The 26,742-nt window shown below is 32.2% G+C and overlaps 4 protein-coding genes across 7 annotated transcripts; 3 read left to right on the forward strand and 1 right to left on the reverse strand.

The window, feature by feature from the left end:
• The first annotated feature begins 1,039 nt into the window (after positions 1-1,039).
• On the forward strand, positions 1,040-3,091 carry LOC123228835 (40S ribosomal protein S18-like). The gene is made up of 4 exons (XM_044654299.1): positions 1,040-1,166; positions 1,593-1,753; positions 2,276-2,464; positions 2,684-3,091. The coding sequence occupies exons 1-4, from the start codon at positions 1,164-1,166 to the stop codon at positions 2,787-2,789; spliced, it is 459 nt and encodes a 152-aa protein (XP_044510234.1). The 5' UTR covers positions 1,040-1,163; the 3' UTR covers positions 2,790-3,091.
• A 2,496-nt stretch (positions 3,092-5,587) lies between these two features.
• On the reverse strand, positions 5,588-9,278 carry LOC123228618 (UDP-rhamnose/UDP-galactose transporter 6-like). The gene is made up of 6 exons (XM_044654048.1): positions 9,068-9,278; positions 7,285-7,532; positions 6,894-7,078; positions 6,616-6,816; positions 6,318-6,479; positions 5,588-6,197 (listed from the first exon to the last, which is right to left on the reverse strand). Exons 2-6 carry the CDS (start codon positions 7,418-7,420, stop codon positions 5,880-5,882), a joined length of 1,002 nt encoding a protein of 333 aa, XP_044509983.1. The 5' UTR covers positions 7,421-7,532; positions 9,068-9,278; the 3' UTR covers positions 5,588-5,879.
• Positions 9,279-11,591: 2,313 nt separating this feature from the next.
• Positions 11,592-20,948, forward strand: LOC123229910 (carboxypeptidase SOL1). Of its 4 annotated transcripts, none has more exons than XM_044655945.1 (15): positions 11,592-11,795; positions 11,904-11,949; positions 12,182-12,277; positions 12,819-12,849; positions 12,939-12,995; positions 13,655-13,750; positions 14,192-14,314; positions 14,429-14,533; positions 14,975-15,021; positions 15,611-15,736; positions 15,921-16,023; positions 17,277-17,339; positions 18,147-18,230; positions 19,250-19,313; positions 20,592-20,948. In XM_044655945.1, the coding sequence occupies exons 1-15, from the start codon at positions 11,723-11,725 to the stop codon at positions 20,882-20,884; spliced, it is 1,407 nt and encodes a 468-aa protein (XP_044511880.1). In that variant the 5' UTR covers positions 11,592-11,722; the 3' UTR covers positions 20,885-20,948. The 4 variants fall into 4 exon arrangements, with proteins under 4 accessions (XP_044511880.1, XP_044511881.1, XP_044511879.1 ...); XM_044655946.1 differs by having other exon boundaries at positions 11,910-11,949; positions 12,176-12,277; XM_044655944.1 differs by having other exon boundaries at positions 11,593-11,795; positions 12,176-12,277.
• Positions 20,949-25,362: 4,414 nt separating this feature from the next.
• LOC123229704 (UBP1-associated protein 2A-like) lies at positions 25,363-26,652 on the forward strand. The gene has a single exon (XM_044655618.1). The coding sequence runs from the start codon at positions 25,363-25,365 to the stop codon at positions 26,650-26,652; it is 1,290 nt and encodes a 429-aa protein (XP_044511553.1).
• Positions 26,653-26,742: the final 90 nt, after the last annotated feature.

Consider the following 26,742-nt stretch of genomic DNA (forward strand, 5'->3'; position numbering starts at 1 on the left):
CCTTGAAGCTAACTTGTCTTTCCTCTTAAACCTTATAATATACTTGTAGGGGCTAACTTAATAAAGACTCCATCTCTAATAACCCTTTTGTTTGTCTTGGACTTGTCTCACTCTTTATCTGATTAATTGAATATCTTTTAATCATTTTTTATACCATCCCTAGTCCAAGTGTTTAGATCAAAGAATCTTCCACTACCATATCATCTCATCGTAAAGGAGAATAATATTTCTTATCATATAGTATCTTATAAAGTGTCATCTTAATCGTTATCAAATTATTATTATTATAAACGAAGTTTATTAATAACATAATATCATCCCAACTCACCCTAGGATCCGTATAACAAACTTTCTAACATATCTCCTAACAGTTATTAATCTTTTCCACTTGTCTGTTTGTCTTAAAAATACATAAAGCTTGGACTCAATGTTTTTATTTTTATTTCATTTATCATTTTTTTTATTTTTATTTATCACATATTAATTTGTTTTTTATTTATAATTAATAGTCTAAATTAAATAATATAAATAACTTAAATACTTTTTAATAATGAAAATTAAAAAATTTATACGGTTAAAAATAAAAATTTATTGTCTTAACTTTGTACGGATGTGACGTGATCTTTCTCCCAATCTAAGATTAAATAAATATAAAAATTTTTACATGTTATAATAATCGTTTTACCATGTCACTGAGGATAAAAAAATAATTATCCTTTTTTTATAAGAAATTTTATTCAAATGAAAAATTTTATTTGAATCAAATTATTATTTTTAAGATTGAATTAATCATATCGAACAAAATTAATTTTGAATTCAGTAATTGATTTCACAACAATTTGATTTTATTATATTATAAACAAAAACTTAAACTTATATTTTTTTTATATAAAAAATGTTCTCTTTTATCCTCAAGTAGAAAAAAAATAAATCGTTTTACTAAATTAAAAAAGTAACATTTTTTAGGATAAATTCGGTATTATGGGCGTTCAGGAGGGTAAAATCGTCTTAAAGCAAACAAAACCCTAGCGACACCGAAGTAAATGATCAACCATATAGCACTTTAAAAACCCTAAATCAACCTCTCAGCTGGCTATTTGCTTCTGCTTCCTCGACGCCGAAGAGTTTCTGTTCTCTCTTACGCATCATTCTTTGCGTCCAAAATGGTAAACTTATCATATCAATCTCCTTTAACACTTAACTATCTAGGGTAGCGTTGTTTTGATCTGAAGTGGGTAACATAGATTACGTTTTGTTATTCAAGCTGTGATTTTTTTTTTTCAAAGTTGTTTTCGTAACTGGATTTTCTTTCTTTACTTGTTTTGACATGTGGGTTTCGTGTGTTTTAACTGAAAATCGTCGAAGTTTGTTGTTAGGGTTATTAGCTTGAGTGAATTATTGATTTTAGGGTCATTGGATTTGAATAATTTTTTTGTTGCTGTGAACTCTTGTTTGTTTGTCGGATTTCATTTCTTACCTGTTTGATATCCAGGTTTGGGCTGTTTTTACTGAATTACCATTTAAGTATTCAACCTTTGATTAGCTTGAATATGTTGCTGATTTTCGAGTTTTTTCTTTTTGTGTGAGTGTAGTCTCTGGTGGCGAACGAAGAATTCCAGCACATTTTGCGTGTGCTGAACACAAATGTCGATGGGAAACGGAAGATAATGTTTGCTCTTACCTCAATTAAGGGTATCGGCAGGCGATTTGCTAACATTGTCTGCAAGAAGGCTGATATTGACATGAACAAGAGGTATGCTTTTCTCTTTTTGTTGTCTGTGTATATATTTAACCTTTTGTTCTTTTTTGTGTTGAATCTGGCAATGATAGTGTTGTTAGGCTTGATTTGATTGGATCTATTTGTTTTCTTATTTTAATTTGCCATCTTGAGATTTTGATTTTGTGGCCCATCTTTAATTTTTTTGGAAAGCTGCTTTGTGTGCAATTTATGAAAGTCTCATGTTATCTTTTTTAAGTTTAATTATGAGAAATTAATTAGATCATTCTTTCTAACTCAAAAGTTGAAGGTCAATTCATAATAAATATTATAAATCTGAACATGTGTTTCCACTTCAAAATTTTATATATCACATATAGTTTCGGATTCATTGTTGCATTATTGTTTAATTGATTACAGTGAATAGTTTATAGTTGGTTTTCCTTCTGGGATGGTTCAATCTTTTGTCGGGATTTATTTTTCCTTTTGAAGTTGGAAACTGAAAAATATATTCAGTTCGAGTTATACATCTAAAAATGATTCTGTCATTGCTTTCAGAGCTGGTGAACTGACTGCTGCTGAGCTGGACAATCTCATGGTCATTGTTGCAAATCCCCGTCAGTTTAAAATACCAGACTGGTTTTTGAATAGACAAAAGGATTACAAGGATGGAAAATATTCTCAGGTGGTATCAAATGCATTGGACATGAAGTTGAGAGATGATTTGGAACGACTGAAGAAGATTAGGTAATCTCTACTTTTGACTGTGCCATAAGGCAATTCTTTTAAGGGGCCTGTTTTATTTGATACAAATAATAATTTGTAATGTATTTGGCCCTATCCCTAGAATAGGGAATTATGCTGAATAGTTTACCAGCAAATGCACTTCTAACCTATGAAAAGATACAAGTTTGTGTTATCCAACGGAGCCTGACTCAGCTTATAATGTTGTCAACCATTATGCAGGAACCATCGTGGTCTGAGGCACTACTGGGGTCTCCGTGTCCGTGGACAGCACACCAAGACAACTGGTCGCCGTGGAAAGACTGTCGGTGTCTCCAAAAAGCGTTGAGCTTCTCCTTATTGTTGTTTTGAACAATTATATATATGGTCAGAGTTTGGTTTTTGTTTCAGGGAATGTTTGCTTAAGACACTGTTAGATTTGGTTTTTTTAGTTTGGATGAGTTTTTAATCATGTCTACCTTTTGCCTTTATTCATCATTCTCATTAGATACATTTTTGTTGCTGCCCATACTCCTGTTATGTCTATGTTTTCCAATTCTATATACTGAAATGTTATAGGAACTTCTATTTACTAGTTTGAGTTGTTCCTGACATTAGTAGAGGAAGATGTTTCAAAAAATATTTATTCAACCTGTTCTCAAACTTAAATTTGCTTAATGCGGTGTCTTTATTGATCATCTTTGGAATACATAGAATAGGAGTACTAAGGTACCAATTATAAAGGTGGGTTCGAATCAAACTAGAGTTTAGGCCACTTTGAGTTTGGCTTGGCTTTAAATTGTCAAATTCAAGTCTAGTCTTAATCTTGATGAGTTTCCGTTAAATTAGTTTGAGTTTTGTATGATTTGAAATGAGGTGAGTTTGAGTTTGACTTAAGTTTACCGATAATCAAGTTTAGTTTGAGCTTAATATGATGCTATAGCTAAATTAAAAGTAAAAGTAATTAAAATGATGTTATTTTAATATATATTAATTAAAATAATATTATTTTAATTGATTTGAATTAAGCTTTTTTAGGCTTAGCAACTTGATGAGCTTAAAATTGATAATATAAAATCTTTAGGCATGAGTTTGAGATTGCTTAGTTTGTTTGGATTTATTTGAAACGAGTTTGCAAACAAATTCAAGTTAGTTTATGCAAATGTATCCCTACTTATTTATTGGTTGGGGAATTTTTGCAATTCCATATATAAATCTGTATTTTGATGTCATCTTAAACATGGTTAATAGTATTTTATAATATATTATATAAATTTTATGATATAATATATATTTTAAAATATATGAAATTAATATAATATATTTATTATATTATGCGGTATGATATATATAATTAATATTAATTAATATATCTTTTCAAAAAAAGGATCATGTGATAAAAAATATATATATATAATTTTATATTTTTTTAAATATTTATAAAATTTTTTAAAATTATAATATGAAATTAAATTTTTTTATTATTTTATTTAAAAAAATCTGTATTATATAATATAATATAAAATATAAAAAATTAATAGAGTTGTGTGTCTAACGAAGATGAAGATCACAAGACTCCTAAACGTGTAGACATTAATAGCCACTACATTCTTTTTAGGGAAATTATAAAAAATAGCTAAAATTTTGGGGGTCTAAGTAAAATTGCCCAAAATATTCAGGTTAAAGCAAAAATGCCCAGGTTTTGTGAAATGACGAAACTGCCCCCATATATAAACACAACAAATTTCCTTACTTCCCACGGTCATTTCACTGTGCAAATTCAAAGAAAATTCAAAATTTCCCACTTTCCCACGGTCGACCAAATTTTCGTCGATTTTCTTGCTTTCCGGCAACCGTAAATGGCAAAGAAGGTTAGTATATCTCCCGTAGTCTTGTTTGAATCAAGTTATTGCTCATATTATTGAGATTTGATTGAGATTTTGAGGTTTGAAATTTTAGGGTTTCGATTTGAACAATGCTTAAAATGTTTTGATTCTTGGTTGTTTTCGTTGAATTGATTGAGGGGTTTTGTGTCATACAACGTGTAGATTTGATTTATGTGGAATTCGGAGGCCGAAACAACCAAATTTTGGCCGAAAATGGCTGCCAAAGGATCGGCAGTCCGACCGTGGGAACAGTGTTTCCCACGGTCAAACGAATTCTCCCACGGTCAGTAGACATTGACCGTGGGTTAGGGGGTAAAATAGCTTTTTTAAAATATTGGGGTGTCGGGGAGAGTCCTTAGCCCACGACAGGTTTTTCTGAAATTTACTACTTGACCGTGGGTTTTCCATTCTCCCACGCTCATCCCACGGTTTGAAACTTCCCAATCAGATTTTCGTCGATTTTTTTGCTTTCCGGCAACGGCAAATGACAAATAAGGTTAGTATATCTTCCGTAATCTTATTTAAATCAAGTTATTACTCATATTATTGAGATTTGATTGAGATTTTGGGGTTTGAAATTTTAGGGTTTCGATTTGAACAATGCTTAAAATGTTTTAATTCTTGGTTGTTTTCGTTGAATTGATTGAGGGGTTTTGTGTTATACAACGTGTAAATTTGATTTATGTGAAAATCGGAGGCCGAAACAACCAAATTTTGGCCGAAAATGGCTGCAAAGGATCGGCAGTTCGACCGTGGGAACAGTGTTTCCCACGGTCAAACGATTTCTCCCACGGTCAATGTCTCACGGTCAAACGATTTCTCCCACGGTCAGCAAACATTGACCGTGGGTTAGAGGGGGTAAAATAGATTTTTTAAAATATTGGGAAGCCAACGAAGATTTCTTAGAATATAGTGGGTTTTTTGAAATTTGTTATGTAACAGCAAACCTGTTACAATATAAAATATCCAAAAACCCTCCATATTTATCTAAAATTACATTTAACCCTTATAGTGAGTGAGAAGTTAAATAAATGAGAGGAAGGGTAATTTTGGTATTTTTTGCTTAGAAATAGTGATTTTGGGTATTTTTGCTTGAAAATAGTGATTTTGAGCATTTTTGCTTAATGAGAGGGTATTTTGGCCATTTTCTAAAATTTCCCTTCTTTTTATATATTATAACATTTCCTTTTGTAACTTATATGAGTACAATTTTATAATATTTTCCAACTAAATGATTTAACAATTTTTTTTTTCAATAATCTGTAGCAAATAAAATACCAACTCCTAAAAAATGGAAAAAAGAATAACAATTATCGTGACTTATGAAGGTGAAACAGAGGTAACCTATAATCCTAACTCAATCACATCCTTTTTCCCTTGATGGGATTCATTACAAATGGATATAAACTAACAATTACAGAATCAAGCAAAAACAAAAAAAATAAGAATCAAGAGGGTTGGATCTGTAATCTCAAATGATGAATAATAATAAAAATTTCCTAAAATCAGCTACCTTTCTATGCTCAACTCAACTTATCTTCCTGTATAAATAATTAGACTCTCCCATCATGTTCAGCAGAATCCCTTTTTTGTTGTTTGGTTATCGGTAGTGAGAAGCTGTGACGCTCCTTTCCACCGGGCTTTGTTGAGGCATTGCTGTACCAGATCATTCCGATTACAGCAATGATCATACCCAGAACAACATGCAGATTGAGACCTTCTTTTCCAAAGAAGAGAAAACCCATGACCAACACCAGGATTGTCTTCATGTGACCGAGTACCTGAAATGATACGGCTGTGAATCTGCTGATGCAGATGAATTGGCTGAGGTTCGTCCCTACTGCAATTGTGCATGACAGAATTATGAATACCTGCAGATAATGATGCAACTATGAGCTGTGCGGGCATTCTGTTTCTTTCTATTTCCTGAATGAAGGTTTCTTAAAACACAAACACACTCAGAAAGAGGATTAGATTTGAGTTGTGCTTACCACTGAAGCTGCTTGGTAGTCAAAGGCATTGATTTTTTTGCCTGTTAACCAATAATCGAGAAAGGGGCCGATCAAGAGCAGTGTGACAGCCTGGGCAGGAGCAGTATGTCCCAATAGATTGAAAGAGCTCAGTGAATACTTCCGTTGAAGGTAATGTACATACTGCACTTAAAACATTGACAGCATTATTTTATCCACTCATTTTGAACAAGAAAATTTTAATCAAGTTTTGTGTAGACAAATCCATTACTGATTTTACAAACAAGAGTTAATAAGATAGAAAGGAATGGAAACTTACATACTGTTGCAAAGATGTGCTCCAAACTGCAATAAAGGCAGCTATGAAGCCTCTGGTGTTGACACTCACATCGGTAACTGTGCAAACAGCAACACCCAATAGAACAACTGATATGCTTAGCTTTGTGTCCCTGGAGTATCGAATCTTGTCTAATACAACTTCCAAAAGGCATGATACAGGGATCATACTCAATTTTGCTATCTAAATTCGAACTTAATATGTCATTCCCAAACAATATTAAAGAATCAATAGTTAAATACTGGAGCAAAAAGATCTACCTGATAGAAACCCACTGAGTTCCACATCAGACTAACATTCATTCCAACAATGGAAAAGTTTGCAAATATAATGAACTTTAGAAGCTCCGGGAAGGGTAGATGAGATGGTTGGATGTATCCCATCCACCTTAGAACAGACGTCATCAAGGTTGTTGTAGCGAAATGCAAACCGGTTAATGTTGTAGCTGCAAGAGATTGTAATCAACCAGAAATACAGCACAACAAAGAGTAAATTGAAACTTACAATTTTAGTACATTCTGAAAATGATAACAGATGAAAATGATTATCTTCACGTTATGAGCTAATTTATGATAGTAAAAAATGCAACTCCTCCTAGCCATATACAAAGAAATATGAGAGAAAATGATTATCTCATAAAGGGGAACTTACCAAAACTAAAGCCATATGTAGCCATTAATGCTTTATTGACAATAATAATCCCAACAGAAGTGACAACATTGAACATCCAAGCGGCTGCATCTGCAGCTGCCTTCTTATCTGCCCTGCTGGCAGGAGACATTTTCATATATTTCTTACAGATGAAATGCCTCAAGTATTTTATCCCTCACAATCACAGAGCAACCCCTCCACTTACATGTGAAATCCAATTCATTTACCCTCATTCACAGTGATGGATCCTACGAAAACAAAATTGAATAAGGACACATATATAGCATCGGTATAGAACTAAAAATACTGCAAATATTTTTCATCGACTTAATTACAGTAAAAAAAGGCCTGGGCTGGAAAACAATAATAGAGGAAATAAACTTCAGATGCTCAAAACCAATTTGAACAATACCAAAGATTGCAACAAATATAAGACGATAAAATTTTCTTGTTATAAGTCGTAGTCCTCAGCAGCTATATTATTTATGATGAAAAGTTTATACATTACTCTGACAGATAGATTAAAAAATTTTTACCCCCATGTACCATATATATGATATGGCTGTGATGCAACAACCTGAATAATGGACGACAACTGTGTCAGAAGCATATCAAATGTTGGAAAGGAAAATCTGAATCTCCAGTTCCATAAACTTGCCCTTTTCAACCAAGTAGCGATTACTCTTCTTTATAACTTAATCATACTGAACCAAAAAAAATCTATTAAATTTACCTATTAGCTCACATACTTGTAATTTTCAACCTTTTAGACGGATATATGATTCTTAATACATTTCACTCCAAGAGCAACAGTTAATAATCTCAATGCCATAAGTTTTACCAGAATTTCCTCAGTTCATGTTTTTTCCTGGTCCAAAGTTCTTTAAAATCGACAAGTTCTAGCAAATTCATTGACCTTTCCCATCTTAAGAGAGTCCTACCCCCATTGATTAATTTCAACAGTATCAGACCTATAAAACTTTTGCCAATACAAACAATTTCACAAATAAACTGTCCGAGACTAATTATTGTGCACATTACTTCATTTTAGAGGCTATAAATTCTCCGTCTACCAATTCAAATAAAACTATAGAAACAAAAAGCAGGTGGAACAGCATCCTGATGAATTCATCACAAAACAGAAAACAGAATTTAATTCTAGTGAAAGATAACTAAAGTGTCCCCTAATTACACACTGAGTCATATGTATAACTTCCTCTCCAGCCCAATATAACTTCCACCAACTGAACCCAAAAACTACCAACTTTACCACGCTGACAATGTCATTAGTTTTACAAAGATAAAACCTTAACTAACAATTTTTAACCACTTCATTCAATCTCACAAGTCAATCTATAAAATCAAGTGTCCACGTTATAAAGATAGATGTCATATTTAGGATTCTTACGCTAAATGTGATCGATATAACGCTTCATGTTACAAATCTAATGTTCCATCTTATCATAAACTAGTTGCAACCAGCAATTATTCAATTTCAAACACATTTTAAACAAAACGCTTGATTCACCTCAGTTCATAAAAAAAATCCAGCTACGATAAACAAACATCATAAAAAAAAAAAATCTCATCATCCAAACAACCAGATCCGCGAAACATCCTCGGATTAACCTAAACCAAACAATTAAACTCTAACTTCAAAACTCAGATCTACAAACAACAAATCACATCACAGTTACAACCAATTCAATTCAGCATTAACATAACAGATCAGATCTAAAAAACACACACACAGAGAAGCAAGTTAAAACTACGTCGTACGTACCGTGAAATAGAGACGAGAAGGAGTTGGAAACTTGTTGAACGTGATTGAAGAAATTGAGAAAACTCAAATGTAGTTAAAGTGTTTCACTAATTGTTACAGTGAAATGCTAGAGAGGGAAGTAATGAGGCGTGTCGTAGTTACAGTGCTAATTTTCCAGTTAAGAAATTAGGGGGCTCGTGTCATGGCCAGCAAAGCACGCGAATACCACAACGCTCGCCTCACGCAGTTGCTAGCTATATATATATATATATGCACACACCTACACACATGTACAGACAGATAACTAAGATTTGTCCGTGTTAATTGAATGGGTAAACTCAAAATATAATGATTGAAATCATAATTATTATATTAGATAAATTAAAGTTTGATAAATATGGTAAAGACTCGAATTCAAATTTTTTTTTTAAATTTTAATATTGTATCAATTTTATTAACCTTTACCGTTTATTCAGTTATGTTACAATTTGAAGAAATTAATTACGGCATATAACAAATTTTTTAGTGTTAATATTGTGCACTAATCTATTTGTGATGGACTGATTTGATTTGGCTTTAAACTTTAAAGCATAAACATTATTACTAAAGTCACTTTTATGTTTGATTCTTTATAATATCTTATGCCAATCTTACCAAAAAAAAGTTTATATCTCTCCATCATTAGGTAAAGAATGAGGTGGGAGAATGCATCTACCATTGAAGTTACAAAATAACTTTATAAAAGGTTGATGTGAATGGTGATGGATTGGTCATTTCACAATTTATATTTTGTATGGTCAATTATTGAAGAGTTGAAACCTTCGTATATATCGTTTAAGAATAATGTTGATATCAATACTTGTCCTTTATTAGATTAAAGTTAAAGTAATATTTTGTGTATATATTTTTAGTCCACAAAATAAGTATATAGATAATGTGTAATTATATGATTTGTGTTACTTTAATCTTAATTCAAAATTATTTAATTATATGATAATACATTATCCGTGTACTTATTTATGTATTTAAAAGTGTGTACGTATAATTTTATTGTTAAAGTCTTGATAATTACAAATTTATTTGTTTTTGTTTTACATTTACCGTGCAAAATTACAAATTTATGTGAGGGTACACTAAAGAGCAATAACAAATAATGATCTAAAAGTATTGAAACAAAGAGTGTAAAAATGAAGAGCAACAAGAAAGGAGTAACAAGGCAAAATGACCAACAATAAGGGAGGAGTGGAAGGCAAGAGCAACCAACGAAAGTGGAGTTAAGCAACATGACCCCTTGCAGAATTTGGATTACAACTATACAACAATCTCCACCTTAACCTAAATTCACCAATAAGAATAAAAAACCTCATTCTTCAATACAATTCTCCACATCTTTCACAAGAGTCCTTAAGGGGAAATCTTAACATTGAATATTAATTTAAGTTCAAACAATGCTTGAACTTCTTAATAGACAAATGTTTGGTGAACACAAATCTTGAACTTCTTATTCTATTATATCAAATTTCCTATAAATCCTAATTCAGTTGGATATACAAATGTTGATTGTTTTTTTGATCTTCATAAAACCCACTTGTAGATGAGATATGTTTTCATTTATAATGACATATCAATGTCACGACGCTTTACTCAACAAACTTTGGTTTCAACATTTTGAATCATCAAAAGATTTTAGCTTTTTATGAAGCTAACAAAAAATGCATATGGTTACAGTTTATCATCCATCACATTTGAAATACATGCAATATTCCTTTTATCACATACATTTCTTTCATATTATATGAAAATAATGCAATTTGTATTGTCTAAATTAGAGGAGGATATATTAAATGAGACAAAACTAAACATATTTAATCGAAATTCTTTTATACTTATGAGCTTTAACATAGTTGAAAGATTGATATCAAACAAATATGTTATTATGACAACTTTATGAACTTATTCACTAAGATATTATCAATATCAATAGTTAAAATGTTAGTGTATAATATCTGCATGTGGTGATTCAACAAATAACCAAATTAACTCGTATCATCCTACCACAAAATAAAGGGAGTAAATTCATGAAATGTATCATATATTAAACAAAATACATATGATATTTTTTTCTAACTATGTTTTATCCTACGATAGTTTAAACATATATAAAATCCATTTTATAAGATATTAAATAATTATATTTCATGATATTTTAGTGTAAGCTTTGCTTGAAAGCTTTCAAAGTAAAAGAGAAATTTCTATATATTGTTCTTTATATCTCAATCTTCTTTTAGAGTTTTTTTTTTTTTTTTTTTAACATACACAACAATTTTGATGGAGTTGGGTGAAAATATGATCGGACTCGGATGCATATTTTTTGCAATTTTTGGGGGGTTACATACTTATATTTAAAAGCCCACTAAAATATAGTTAATTTTCATTTAGCCTGAAAATCTACTGTTTCCTCAAATGGGCCACGAATTAGCCCAAATTCACTTCCAATCCAAGTAACGTCACGTGCTTTCCATGTGCGATCGATTCTCTTGACCGTCTTCCTCCCTCACTCTGTTCGGCGTTCAACACGGAAAAAAAAAAAAAAGAAAGAAATAAATACAGAGAACTAACGCAAAGCTCAACCTCAAGTTCAAGTTCGAAAATTTTAATTTACTCTAGTTTAATATAATGAAGCTAATCTTGTTTCTTCTATATATTTCTCTCACTTTATCCTCAGTTCTCTCTAGAGGCGGCCTTTCAGGTAATATCTTTCTCATTTGATCTGAATTTTCACATCGTTGACTTTATTTTCTTTGACTTCGATTTTATAATCGAATGAATGATCTTTGACTGATTTCTGATTTATCAGGTTCAGCTACAAGGCTTTTACTCGAGGAGAATCACTCGCACAATAGGTGTGCTCTTGCTGTTATTGTTTAAGTTGATAGTTGCTTTTTGCCTTTTTTGGAAAGCTCTTTTTAGTTTTTTTTTTTTTTCCTAAATCACTTTAATGTTCTTGCTAAAAGTGTTTTCCGTTTTGGAAATTAGTTTTTAAGTGTTGTTATAGAAAACACTTTTGCTTTTATTTTAGCTTGTATTTTGGATATTATGTGTTTATTTTTCGTTTGATTGATTTTTTAGTGACAGTATTGATAAGGCTAAAGGTTACATGACTAATTATGATCTGGAGCAAGCTGTCAAGGATTTTGGGCGTAGATGTAGTAACATTTCTAGGATTTACAGGTGATTTTTTTAAGATTGATTTTTAATTCGTAATTTTATTATTGAACTCAAATTTCTACTTTGGAATGACCTTATGAATATCAGCTTGTAACAATGTATTTTGTCATCAGTCATATGATGTTATCCTACTACTGTTACTAGAATGGTTTATGCTAATATTTGCTGCTGATTACTCTTGAATGTTTCTGGTATGATGTTCCATATTATAAATGTTATGTTGTATTCTACAAAAAAAAAAAAAAAAAAAAAAGAATGTAGCTTTGGCAGTCACGATTATTTGGAGAATCCTTTTTACTAGTTCTGAGTTCAATATTACAATTCTAATGATTATCATTATAGTTTAATATTTAATGATACAAAAACCATGTTATCCTAGAAATATTATCAGGCTTTTGCATTATGCTGAAATAACTTTTCCCTGCTTCTGGTTGATGATTGGATTATTTTGGTTGTTAATATGATGTTATAAAGCTTGCCATAGTGATTTATGCTAACTTGTTTTTGTTTCTCTCCTTGAGGGGGTTCTGGATTGGATTATCAGTATTGGAAAGAGTGTGAATGGATTTCCACTGGTAGTACACTCTCTTTTTGTATTAGAGTTGCTATTTGATGCAAAAATATAAATTCTAAATAGGTCTGTCTGGCTCTGTATTTGTTGTAGTGGGTGATGGAGATTTCGGACAAGCCTGGTGCGGAAGAGCCTGAACCTGCATTCAAGGTGATAACCTATCATTTGCATGGTACACTTGCTCTTAAGACTTAATTTGCCAATTCTATCGTTTGGTTTCAAACACTAAAGGTTTTTGGTTTTCAATGGAAAATGTCAAGCTCATAACTGTATCTGAGCTGGGGAAGACCTTTATTAAGACAAGAAATGGTGCAGTTGTTCTGTTTGAATTGGCAGTCGTGAGGCAATATCCAAAGAAGAACAAAGTTAAAAGAAAATGATAAAACATATAGATTAATTGCTTGAATGCTTGCAACAAAATCTTATTAGCCGATTCTTTTCCTTTCCTTGAAAAATTTCCATTTTGTCAATGCTTTACAAAGTTGTCATGTGCAATATGAGCTGTTTTTTAAGTTCATGAAGTAGTTTAAATTTATGTTATCTGATAAACGCCCTCTATGGATAACACATGATAATGGTGGTGAGCAAACCAAATCAATGGAGCATAGTTTCTCATTATTATTAAAAAAAAAAAAAAACCCATCATTGGAGCACATATATATCTAGTCTAATCATCCAGTTTATAGGACAGTATTTTTTTCTCTTCTTGGTAAACTTATCTACCTGTAGCTTCATGGTCTGGAAACTGTCTTTGAGAAACTGTGATTTGGGTTTTGGGATGCTTGATGCTGATATGTTGGATATTGCAGTTCATTGGGAATGTCCATGGAGATGAACCTGTTGGTCGTGAAATTACATTACTTCTTGCAAACTGGCTATGTGACAACCATATGAAAGATCCCTTGGTATTTCTTTATTTTTTTTCACTAGAAATCAGTTTTATAATTTTATTCTTTTTCCTCCCTGACGTGGCAAGTTTATCATGTTTATTATTTGTTCATTTTTTGTTGGGCTGTTGGCTTCTTAATTGTTGCTTTAAACGTTGATATGTTTCTTAGAATATTCCAAGTTTCTGTGTAGTTTGTCTGCAACTTACTGCCATTTTAAAGGCTTGTATTTTCTAAAAGTGTTTGCAAAATGTTTTAGAGTAGTTCACTACTAATTATTGACAGTTCTCTGTTACTCGTGATTGTTTAATAGGCATCTATTTGTTATTTTTCTTTCAGCGTCAACGTGATAACTTATGTTGGAATATTCATTTGCCTCTGCAGCCTAGATTGTTTAAAGGACTTAAAGTTTTAATACTTCCAAAACGCTAGCTTATTGGAGAATGTTTTTCTTTACAGGCTAAATTGATTGTAGAAAATGTGCACCTTCATATACTTCCATCATTGAACCCTGACGGGTTTGCACTCAAGAGGCGTGGTAATGCTAATAATATCGATCTAAATCGAGATTTTCCAGACCAGGTGCTCTTTGAAATTTTGCATATTCTTACTTCTAATTATGAAAAGAAGCTGCTATATTTTGTACTGTTTATTACTTTTAGTTTAATTAAGACTTGGACTAATATAACATTACAGTTCTTTCCTATGAACAATGATGAGGATGCACGACAACCTGAAACAAGGGCAATAATGACTTGGTTGAGGGAGATGCATTTCACGGCCTCAGCCACTTTGCATGGGGTAATACTTGTTTTCCAGTCAAATCTATAAACTTAGTAATGGGGTAACCATGGTGTGCACCTTGTTTCTTGAGCAATATTAATTTCCTAGTGCCTACTAACTACTTAGAGATTGCTTACTGAAAAACCTTTCAAAAGTGGAGTGCTTATGTGTTGATGAAAAGCCTTGCGAAAAAGGTGTACACTAAAATGTTGGCAAAAACTCCAACACATGTTAAAGATTCGGACAAGAAAGATGAATATTATGGTCACAATGAGGTCCGGATTTTGCTTGAAATAAGGGTGTTTTGAAAAGAGACTCCTTGTGTGTGTGTGTATTTTCTTATTTACCTTTTTATAGGGAATTCAATTAGCATTAGATTGAATGTTTAATCTTGTTTAAAGAAGACTTGCATAAGATGTGGAAATAAAAATCCTTGATATTGTTTTTCATTGCTGACAGGGTGCACTTGTTGCAAATTATCCATGGGATGGCACTCATGATAAAAGGTGATTATCCTAGTTTTTAAGAACAGTCTCTCAAATCATAACAACCTACCTTTGTACCGTATTGTCTTTGGTTTCCTTCCGTTATAAAAACTCATGAGCTTCTTTATCACTTTAGAATAGATTAGCATTTCTCAGCCCTTGCCTAATCATACTCATACTGTTCTAATTAACTGATTTGATATGTTTGATGTGTTTAACAAACTTTTTATTTTCTGATGGTTCTTAGTGGCTTAGCTATGTCACCAGTTTGTGCTTTCGAATCATTGGTTTCCATCTTTTTGTTATTACATTTGGAAGATTTTGTAGGTTTATGGTAACTTGCTATTTGTTCATGTAATATAATCTTCTATCAATTGCTGCAGGATTTCAATTATCTAGGAGTCTCATTTCTGAAATACTAAGGGGTTTTAGCTCCTTGGAACTCTTCTATGTTCAAACAATTAATAGATCCCATGTGCTTTTCTCAAATTTTAGAGCGTTGATGATATAATGAAAACAAAATCCCTACTGTATATGAACAGTTTAAATATTCTTCAAATGGCAAACATTTTTTTCATTACTTTTGTTGTTTAATGTGGATCAATTTCAGGAGAAATTATTATGGATGTCCTGATGATCAAACATTCAAGTTCTTGGCAAGCTCATATAGTCATTCTCACCGTAACATGTCATTGAGCAAAGAATTTCACGGAGGGATTATAAATGGAGCATTTTGGTATGACACTGTTAAAATTCTTTTAGTTTTGATTATATAAAGAACTGGTTTAATGTGAATTTAATTTAGAGTTACTTCCTCATTCTTCTTTCAGCGAATTGACTTTCCAACTCATAATATATTTTTTCAAAACAATATTTTATTTAAAAGTCCTGCAATTGATTCAACCAAAACCCTGCTGCAGGTATCCAATATATGGTGGCATGCAAGATTGGAATTACATTCATGGTGGTTGTCTTGAATTGACCTTGGAGATAAGTGACGACAAATGGCCTAATGCTAATGAGGTTATATCTCTGTTTTAATAATCTTTTCCTTGTGATTTTGACTTGGATGAAGATATACACTGTAGTGTGACTAGTGTCATAGATTGTCTGCATTTCATAGTAGTCCTGGCCACGGTTCATGAACCGGCGGTTTTGGTTCGAAACCGCCGGTTCACGGTTCGAAAAATTAAGGACCCTGAATCAAAACCGTAATAGGACGGTTTGTTCACGGTTCGGAACCGACGGTTCCGGTTCATGACCCTGGTGCGGAACCGACGGTTCCGATTTATGACCCCGATTCAAAACCGACATTGAACCGTCAATTCTAATACATGATCTTGATTTAATTTTTAAATTATTAATTACAACAATTGAAAATTAAAAGAAATGCTTGAATTTAATTTTTCAATTAAGCTTTCTACGTATCTTCTTGAGGTTTAAAATAATTAAAGCTCACGTAATTCTTTTACCTTTGCATAATAAAAAATAAATTATATGATTAAATATGAAAGATAATTAAAAAAAAAAATTAATTATAGAAATAAATTCTATAATTAATTATGAATTGTATAATAAAAATAGAAATAGAAATTAATAAAAAATAAAGAAAGAATTTAATTAAATTTGAGAGAATTTGATTGAAAAATTGAGAGAGTATTAAAAATTGAAAGAATGAGAATGAGAGTAAATGAGAGAGTTTCAAAGATTTAGTGTGGAAGAATTGAGAGATTGAATGAATATATATAGAAATTTTTTTATAAAAAATTAAAAAAAAAAGGGGGTGAAACGAAATTTACAAAAAATTTAAATCTTTTGCAGGGGACTAACCCCTTGCAAAAGATTTTGAAATATGCAGGAGGGACCTGGTCCCTTGCATATTTGTAGGGAACCAACGGTTCCCTTCCTTTTTTTTTAATTTAAAAAAAAAAAAATTCAAAAAAAAAAAAAATTACCGGTTCAGAAACCCTAAACCGTCGGTTCATAAACCGGATGTGAACCGGCGGTTTACGATTTCAAATTATATAAACCGAAACCGAACCGTCAAAATCCGGTTTCGGTTCCGGTTCAATCCGGTTCCAGTTTCGGTTTTATCCGAGCCGGTTTCGGTCCGGTTCACGGGCCAAACTGGCCGGTGGCCAGGTCTACTTCATAGAGATAGGCTGGCTATTTTTGGTTTTTATCTAATTGGTACCGGATTGTGTAACCTGTTCACTGGTTATAATACGTATGTAAGGATAAGTGTTGGCATGACCCATTTTCTAACTTTGATGCAGCTTCCAACTATTTGGGAATACAACAAAATTAGCATGCTTAATCTTGTTGCAAGTGTTGTAAAGGTACACTTTGCTTTACTTTATAATTATCTTGTTCCTCATGTACAATTGCATGATAAAGTTGCTTGTTTTCAAATAAATTCAAGCATGTTCCATTAATTTTGTCTATGAAAATTGGACAGAATTTGAGATTATATTTTCCTCTTGTGATTTTCTTTTTTCTTCTGGTGGATGTAAGTGGTCTGCATATGCTCATGGGTAAGCTAATAACTAAAGTTTCAGTTATATTATTTAAGCTCTAACATGTTCCATCATGTTCAAGGCACATTTTTTTCCTCATGATTTGAATACAATTGCAATTTCAAATAAAATCCAAATACAATGAAATGCAACTTATTATTACTTAATTTTGCAATGTAATGGATTTGAGCAAAAAGATTATTGTTCAACTTAGCTCTGATATCATATTAAATAACTCCTTTATTCAAAGGCTTAAGTTGATCTGTGAGGGATCAATGAGAGTACTTCTGCTCAAATGCTGGACTATTGATCCACTTCGTATATCATTCTATTTTTGGTGAACAAAGTTTCTTGTTTCTTGCTCAAAAGCAAAAAGAAATATAAAATTAAAAATTGAGCTTTATTACCTATTATTCTTGTATTCATATTTAAGACTGTTCACTAACAAATTGTTATTGAGGAATCACATTACTTTGTGTAAGAGAATTTTGTAAACTGCACATTATTGTTTTTTCTGAAAGAATTGTGCATGCATTCTATGGAATACATGAATAAAAGTAATCTCTTATTTCTACAATATACCCTATAAATTAATGTAAGCATTAAACTAAATGACTTTTGCATGTTTAGACTGGAGTTCATGGAAGGATATTTTCATCAGACAGTGGAAGGCCAATACCTGGCTCAATCACAATCAAGGGAATAAATTACATGGTATATTCATAACCATATAAATGTTTGCATCAATATATGTATGTGAGGTCAATTTTATAAGATTTGTGCACTTGTCATTTCTTTCTTGGGTGATTTTTGGGTTGTATATTTTTGTTGGATAGCAAAGGAGAGTGTAAATGCTAAAAAAATGTTCTCTCTTGGTCATTTATATTAGCAATGTAATTGAATGGTTAAAATTAGAGGTCATAGAATCCTAACTTGGTCCAGTGTTGCATAAAATGACTTGTACAATGATAGGGTCTCCAAATAATATGCCTATAGAGTGTGGTTGACATGTATTTATATCAGATTTGAATGAAATAACATCGAAATCTTTATGAACTCGGTAGGTTTTTAAAATGATTTTTTGTTTGTTGAATTTTTCTTCTTAAACAGAGGGGTAGCAGTAGACTTTGCTGCTGTGTTTTCATTATACAGTAACAATATTTCATTCACACACTGGACAGCATAAACCTAACTGGGTCTAAATTAGAGGTCATAGAATCCTAACTTGGTCCAATGTTGCATAAAATCACTTGTACAATGATATGGTTTGCAAATAATATACCTATACAGTGTGATTGACATGTCCTTTATATCAGATTTGAATAAAATGGCATCTAAATCTTCATGAACTCGGTAGGTTTTTAGAAAGTGTTTTTATTTGTTGAATTTTTCTTCTTAAACAGGGGAGTGGGAGTGGTCGACTGTGCTGCTTAATTTTCATTATATAGTAACAATATTTCACTCACACATTGAACAGAAGAAACTTCACCAATCATGTTTTTTTCCTCTTTTCCCCCTCTTTCAAAATTGAATTTGCACAGCATTTTAACATCTACAAGATTTTCACTGAATCTATCATCATTATTTTGTTTCTTTTATTGCTCTTCTGGGTTGATTAGTTCTAGCCTCTAGGGTAAGCTATTGTCATGCAAAGCTGTCATTTGACTGGTTTTTTTTTTTTTTTAAAATTTTGGGCATAACATGAGCTTTGATACTTAGTGAGTGCTTAACAGGTTAAATCTGGTAGAGCATTTGCTGATTACCATCGGCTACTTGCACCAGGCAAGAAGTACGAAGGTATTGATATTAATTACTAGCATCAATTAAAGCTTCTTTTCACAGGCCGATTTTGAGATAACTCAACTAAAAATGACCCAAGCAGAATTTTACAGTGATGGCTGACATAACTAAGAAATGTTGTTTTGTGCTTCTCTTCCCCAAATGAACATTCCATCACTAATAAGTGGGCATGTGAATGTCAATCAATTAAACTATGTATACTTACTTTGAATACACAAATTGGTACACACTTAATGTGTGTTATCATGTGATTTGAATTAATAATAAAGTAACTCCAAATATGTGATGAAACATATAAGCGTATACTTATTTGTGTACTCCTAGTGGATATGCATAGTATCGTTCAATGTCAATTCATGTGATACATGAGATATAAATTTGATACTACTGCACACTAGATGCTTTTATTAAACATTTTTCAAAATGGTCTAAATTTCTACTTAGTTGCATGACATAGGGTTGGATTCGAGCCGAGCCGAGCCAAGCTGAGCCGAGCCGAGCTTGGCTCACAGCCAACTCGAGCTCGGCTAAGGCCGGCTTGTATCGGGGTCAAGTTCGACTCGGCTCGGCTCGTTTTTGTTATCAAAATGACATCATTTTTAATATATATTGGTTAAAACGACGTCGTTTTGTATAAAAAATTTAAAAAAAAAATCTACTGAGCCAGCTCGAGCTTGGCCAAGCCCAGCTCGTTTCGGGCTCGATCGAGCCGAGCTCGAGCTGGCTCGGCTCGAGTCACAACATTTAGCCGACTACATTTTATGAACTATACTTATCATTCTCTTCTGAAATTGTTATATGATTTTGATGATTATCACTGAAAATGTACTCAAATAGATTTAAACTTTAGTACTTTTTTCATGGATTACATATTGAGAAGAGTCTCTGCTTCCCAAACATAGATTTGAGCAGAGTCTCTTCTTCCTAGTACTGGCATTTTCAGATCTGCAGTGTACAAACAATTTGTTACATGGGTGACGGTGCTGTTTCTCTTTTTCTTTATAAAAATGTTTTCATTGGGTTTCAGTAGTTTTGGGGAATGCTGATTCTAGTGGTATTGAAATTTTTTTGGACCTATTTAACAATTTGGAATTTCTCGATCTGATTTTAGGTTGTAGTTGGGATAAATGGAATCTCCACGATTGTAAAAAGACCAAAAACTGTCAATAATTATTTTCGTCTACCTAAACTGGTTTCTTGTCTTAGATGAACTTGCAATTCCTCTGTCTGGTTCCAAAATGTAATTCTATTACGAACGCAAACATTTTGCTGCAGTTATAGCCTCAGCGCCAGGGTACAAATCAAAGTCAACCACCATCTGGTTGGAAGAAGAAGCTGTGACAGTAGATTTCATTCTTGATCCAGATGAAACACTTGAGGGCAATTTACTACGAAGCATCTGTGACTGCGGCAGTGGTGTAACAACCAAGTTTTATTGGAGGTTTCACATCGAAATTTGTTTTTTCCTGGTAATAGTCTTAGCTTTCCTATGCTTTTTATTAAAGAGGAGAACCTTATTCACCCTTGGAAAGCAGAGACAACCTCCGAAAAGGTCAGTTATGATATGACTTAGAAACATTCTTCCATATTTTGTACCATTGAAAGAAATATATAAACATTCATTTTTGTTCATTCTCTCGGCGCTTGCTAGGTTTATTTGTCCTAGATCCCAAATTTACTATAAATTCTTCATACAATACAGAAAACTCTATCGATTAGCAATTTGGTGTTCTGCATGAGTGCGATACACGGGTTTGATTTTTTTTTTCTTCTATCAAAAAAAATCTTGGGCATTATTTATTGAATAATTAGTAAAGCGCTGCCGAAGATTAGAAATGGTTTGTAGAAACTGATAAAAACTTATGGAGAATCTCTGCATGTGTTTTGGGGAAAAAATGTTGGCAGTTCCTTAGATTATTAGAGAAGTAATGCTAGTTTTATGAAAATTATTTCAAAGGAAAGAAGAATGGGCTAGTCGAAAGATGGTTATAGTTATAGAAGCAAAGTTTTGAGAAAATGCTTGATGTTGGAGCTTAAGCATGGACAGTGATGTATAACAGTAGAGCAATACTAGACATACTTGTTTTGAATATATAAATATATATATACTTATATGTGTCATTACATAATTGATTATTATTTTATTTTTAATTCAAAATCACTTAATCACACAATAACACTAAGTGTATACATATTTATATATTTAAAAATGAGTATATATAATTTTATTGATAAAAGTATACCTTCACCCAAAACTGATATGGTTGGATTTATTTGAACTTGGAGTTAGAATACACTAGCTTAATTTAACATAATTATTTTATTAGAAATTATTATACATTACTAAAATATGGTATATGTGCATAATTTTTTTGTATAAACAATATGTAATCGTGTGATTAAATAATTAAAAATTAAAAATAAAATAATATTTAATTATATAATAATATATTATTATTTATACATAAAATTATATAAGTAAATTATGCACATAAATTTATTGTAATAATAAGTATATTAAATTTTGTTGTTATTTTAGTTATAATAATTGGACCGGGGTGTACATTTAGCCCACTCTGACCGGTCGGATTGGTGTTTCAACTGATAGAAGTATTGACTGACCGATGGGCGGCTTGTTCACGCACTGGCTTAGAAAACCAGTATGGGCTTTAGGTGTTTAGACCTATACTCATGTAAAGAGGGTTGAACCCAAATTAAGTTAGTTTGGATGTGAAATCGGGTTTGGTTTAATTTGATTTGATTTGAATTTATTTAGATTAAATTCAAATTGAAAAGATTGATTCGTTTTTTAAATCAATCCAAATTTAAGTTAGAGTGAGTTCTGTTAAGTTTGGTTCATGAGTTAGATGGATGACTCGAATTAATTAGAGTTTAGTTCGCAATTCGATTTGAGCCATTAACTAATTGTCAAAATAACGTTATTTTGTTCATTATTTAATAAAATGAGATCTTTTTTCAATAAGTTATAAATCTAAATCATGAATCCAAGTCATGAACTTAAGTTGAGCTTCAACATTTAAATTTAAAGACTAAATCAAACTTTAATTACCGTTAACTTTGATTTAACAAATTCAAATTACCTATTTTTTATTCAAATTAAAGGTTATTTGAACTTGATTTGATTTATATCTAAACTTATGTGTAAAAGTTATATTTTGTAGATGAGTCGTTATATATGTGGTACCTACAATTAATTTCACATTAAGAATTTTTCAAAGTTCCTTTTGACTACACCAACTCAAACTATGTTTAATTGTTTATGGAACAAAATATCTTTTAAAAAGAGGAAGATAAACGATAACTAATCACGATCAACACTCAAAACGTTCGTTAACTTCACGTGGATCCCTCGCTTGTTTTTTCGTATGTATAAATGTAAAGTTTTATTAAAAAAAAAAAATCCTTGACGGGATACTCTTCACTTTATATAGTTTTCCAAATAAAAACTATCATGTATAATCATGTATTTACTATGCATGACCATTCAAGCAATTACAACCGTGGGGAGTTGTGTTCCCTTACACTTGTAGACGTGATTTATTTATAATTATAGTTCGTGAACGATCATATATCTATTATGCACGATCATTCATCATATTCAATTTCCAAAACTATCCATTTCATGATTGTTCATGTTGCATGAATGATTTTAGCACATGAACAAGTGTACAACAAACATATATAATAGTTCATCTTCACAAATTTTCAAAATTAAACAATTTAAATAACATAAAATGACTAGAATGTTCTCAGAATGTACTTATAGGTATTACAACTGATGTATGTAGAGAGATGCATAAACATTAAGTCACATGGCTAGGGTGTCGAATCCCTCTCCTAGCCTAGTCGGATTAGCTTAAAGATGAGAAAATGATAAGAAACGATTTTTATGAAAATGCTTTCACTATTAAAGTTGAATTGACTTACATGTGTCACATTCCAAGACATCTGAGATAGAGCCTAGATACGAACCTTAAATAACAAGAAAGAATTAGATTAGGAATGTGTTATAGATGTTGAAAGGGGAAGATGAAATATAATTTTTTATAAGATAGATGTTTATACTTATTAAGTTCACTCTATTTTGTATGATTTTGTAGATAAGAAATGATTGGTAACGACAAAGTAACAAGTCAACTCAGAGTGATGTACAAGGGATCTCAATGTCAATGTTAGTGCTTTTTTGTGTTTTGACTTTATGTTTGTTTTATAGATCATGTACACACATTATAAAAGGATTGTTGAATGTTGATACTTTGAGATTGTTTCGGTGATTTTTTTTTTTTATTGAAGGCATTTTGGTAATTTGAAATTGTTAAATGTTTAATTACCCTTTTATGGTTTAAAATGGACTAAACAATAATACTTTACCCCCAAAAAGCAAGACTTCTGGAGTAGAGTGTTATAAGCTAGTTGAAAAAGAAAATCTCAAGACTTGGCTACTCCCACTCCAAAGCGCAAGTAATGGCTAAGGTTAAAAAAAAGGCTATTAATGAAAGACAGATGAGGCTAAACAATTATCAATAAATGTTATTTAGAAATACATATTTGATGCCCTTTCTCAATTAAACATCACCAGAATTAGTAGTGTATTGATACATTTAGTGCTATTGAGAGAAATCCATAAAAATACCCTAAAGGAGAAGTTTTGGTTCCAACTTAATAAAGTTGATGCTCGTTTAAGTCGATATGAGTTTTTCTTGATCACAAAATTACAAATTAATAATCTCATCAAGACTAGGGTTAAGAAAGATATATTTTTTGAATAAATTAAGTGTGAGATACCGTGACAGTTAGGTTTTATAATTCATATAACATGCATACACAACAAAATAAATAATTAAAATTTTTAAATATTCAATCAAACTACCATAAATCCATCAAGAATCCATTTAATAATCGTTAGATTATAGTGTAGGCATGACAATTAATAATCAACTATACGATGTTAAGAAAATCATCAGTGTTGGAGACTCTTTCATCTTTTTGGTTGTTGTAATGTGCTAGTATTTACTCTTAATATAAGCGTAAAATCACATCTTAGTATTCACATGAAACACAAACTCAAAGAGGCTAGAAGGTGCACAAGATAGTCCGTTAGAACACTTGTGCATAATTATGAGTAAAGGTGGACTAGTGTGACTATGTGTGTATTTGCAAAAGTATTGAAATTATGAAACTGCGCCTTTTTATATAAGGGATGACTCACGGAAGTGTATCATAGTGTATAATTGTGCACCAAATGTTTATCTTATCTTGTACCATCTATGATTATCTTACATATTAGAAGATTAAAATTTGATGTAACTCATGATAATTCTATTGTACTACCTATTTTTGTCATAATATAACAACCTATCAACTTAAGAAAAATATACAAGCGGACATATGGATTTTAATATCTATATTTAACAATTTTGTTATTGCGTGAGATTTTATATATAAGAATATGTAATAAAAAATGGTTACTAGGGTAAAAAAAATGTCAAAATCATAGTTATTAATATTATACGATATGATATGATATAGATAAAAAATGATACATATTATGAGGTATATCATAATTATTATACGATATGATATATGTTCTGTGATATGATACATATTATCGATATAAATCAATATATTTTTTAAATAAAATATTGATGTAATAGAGATGTATGTAAAAATTTTCAATGTGTTTGTAATATTTTCTAAAATGATGATATGTCAATTATATATTTTTATTATTTTATTTTTTAAAAACTATGTCATATAATAAATATAATATGATATAATAAATGATACATAAAATTAGATTTTTGATACATAATATAATATACAATTCTACACTCACGGTCAAAATTTTTGTTCATTGTATATAATTTAATTAGTTTACTCCTTGAGTTTTTGACTAATTTATTTTTAAAAAATAACCGGAAATTTAATTTCTCTATAAATATTAGGGTTTGTTTATACAGCTGAAGTTAGTAACGCTTACTGCGGTTGTGCTTCTGGGTTTGTTTGAAGATTCTCCAGTTTTCTCATGGCAAAAAAGCGAAAGCTGCAAGAAGAAGAGCCGAAGCATCAACCCAAAGCCCTCAAATCATCCGCTTCCTCATCTTCCGACGAAGAATCGGAGTCAGAAGAATCTGATGAAGTTGAAGAACTGAAACGACCATCATCTCAGTCATCTTCAGAGGAAGAAGAATCATCAGAAGAAGAAGAAGATGAGGATGACGACGAAGACCACGAAGAAGAACAAGATGATGAGCAATCCAAGCTGGGAAAGGTTAAGAAACTGTTAGAACCCTTTAGCAAGGACCAGCTTATCGCGATTCTCAAAGAAGCCGCTCAATCTGACCCTTCAGTTACCGCCGAAATCATCTCCTTGGCCGAGTCGGACCCCGTCCACCGCAAGATCTTCGTCCACGGCCTTGGGTGGGATGCCACTAATGAAACCCTAATCGCTGCTCTCAAACCTTTTGGCGCCATCGAGGAATGCAATGTCGTCACCGATAAAACTACCGGCCGTTCTAAAGGCTACGGCTTTGTCCTCTTCAAGACGCGCGCCGCTGCGCGAAAGGCATTGAAGGAGCCGCAGAAGAAGATCGGAAATCGGATCGCCGCCTGCCAGTTAGCTTCCACTGGACCTGTTCAGAACCAGCCGGGTTCTGAGATGAGTTCTCGGAAATTGTATGTGGCGAATGTGGGGCCGCAGATTGGTGCCGAGAAGCTCAGGGCGTTTTTCGCGAAATATGGGGAGATTGAGGATGGGCCGTTGGGGTTTGATAAAATGACCGGGAAGTTTAGAGGTTTTGCTATAATTGTGTATAAGACATTCGAGGGAATAAAGAAGGCTTTGGAGGAACCTGTGAAAATTTTTGATGGTTTCAAGTTGCTGTGCTCTGTTGCTGTTGAAGGCCGCAGTACTAAGAATAATAATAATAATAATGCTTCAGCAGGTCCAGCTTCTGTGGCTGCAGGTGTTAATGCTGCAATAATGCCGGCTTTAGCTTTAGGGTTCAATCCCGGTGCTGTTTTGTTGGGGCAGAATCCGGCTGCCATGGGGGTTTTGAACCCGGTTTTGGGTGGTGCATTCGCTGGTGGGATTACGCAGTCCTTGAATTCACCAATGGGATTGAATCCAGGGTTTGGTGTGCAACAGGGTGTTACTGCTTTGAATCCAAGTATGATTGGTGGTTATGGTTCTCAGGCTACTTTCCAGGGTCTGGGAGCTTATCAGAATTCCCAACTGGGTCAGCCTTCGGCGCCTGCAACTGCAACGGCTGCAGCTAGGCCTCAAACTGGAACTGCACCTTTCGTCTCTAGGTAACAGTGCAAACTCTGGCCTGTAACGTGTAGGCATTGATTTTGTTCAAGGAGTCAAGAGTAGTATACTGCCTCTTTCGCTTCAGGGTCTTTG

Source organism: Mangifera indica, chromosome 11 (assembly GCF_011075055.1).
Source record: "Mangifera indica cultivar Alphonso chromosome 11, CATAS_Mindica_2.1, whole genome shotgun sequence".
Classification (NCBI taxonomy): Eukaryota; Viridiplantae; Streptophyta; class Magnoliopsida; order Sapindales; family Anacardiaceae; genus Mangifera; species Mangifera indica.

Bases quoted from the DNA above. Each gene is read 5' to 3' on its own strand.
- LOC123228618 (XM_044654048.1), bottom strand. From the start codon at position 7,420: ATGAAAATGTCTCCTGCCAGCAGGGCAGATAAGAAGGCAGCTGCAGAT. The intron at 6,817-6,893 runs GTAGATCTTTTT...GTTCGAATTTAG, and splicing joins ACTCAGTGGGTTTCTATCAG to ATAGCAAAATTGAGTATGAT. The intron at 6,480-6,615 runs GTAAGTTTCCAT...TTTTAAGTGCAG, and splicing joins GCACATCTTTGCAACAGTAT to TATGTACATTACCTTCAACG.
- LOC123229704 (XM_044655618.1), top strand. From the start codon at position 25,363: ATGGCAAAAAAGCGAAAGCTGCAAGAAGAAGAGCCGAAGCATCAACCC.
- LOC123228835 (XM_044654299.1), top strand. The intron at 1,754-2,275 runs GTATGCTTTTCT...CATTGCTTTCAG, and splicing joins GATATTGACATGAACAAGAG to AGCTGGTGAACTGACTGCTG. The intron at 2,465-2,683 runs GTAATCTCTACT...ACCATTATGCAG, and splicing joins GAACGACTGAAGAAGATTAG to GAACCATCGTGGTCTGAGGC.
- LOC123229910 (XM_044655944.1), top strand. From the start codon at position 11,723: ATGAAGCTAATCTTGTTTCTTCTATATATTTCTCTCACTTTATCCTCA. The intron at 11,796-11,903 runs GTAATATCTTTC...CTGATTTATCAG, and splicing joins CTCTAGAGGCGGCCTTTCAG to GTTCAGCTACAAGGCTTTTA. The intron at 14,534-14,974 runs GTAATACTTGTT...CATTGCTGACAG, and splicing joins CCTCAGCCACTTTGCATGGG to GGTGCACTTGTTGCAAATTA.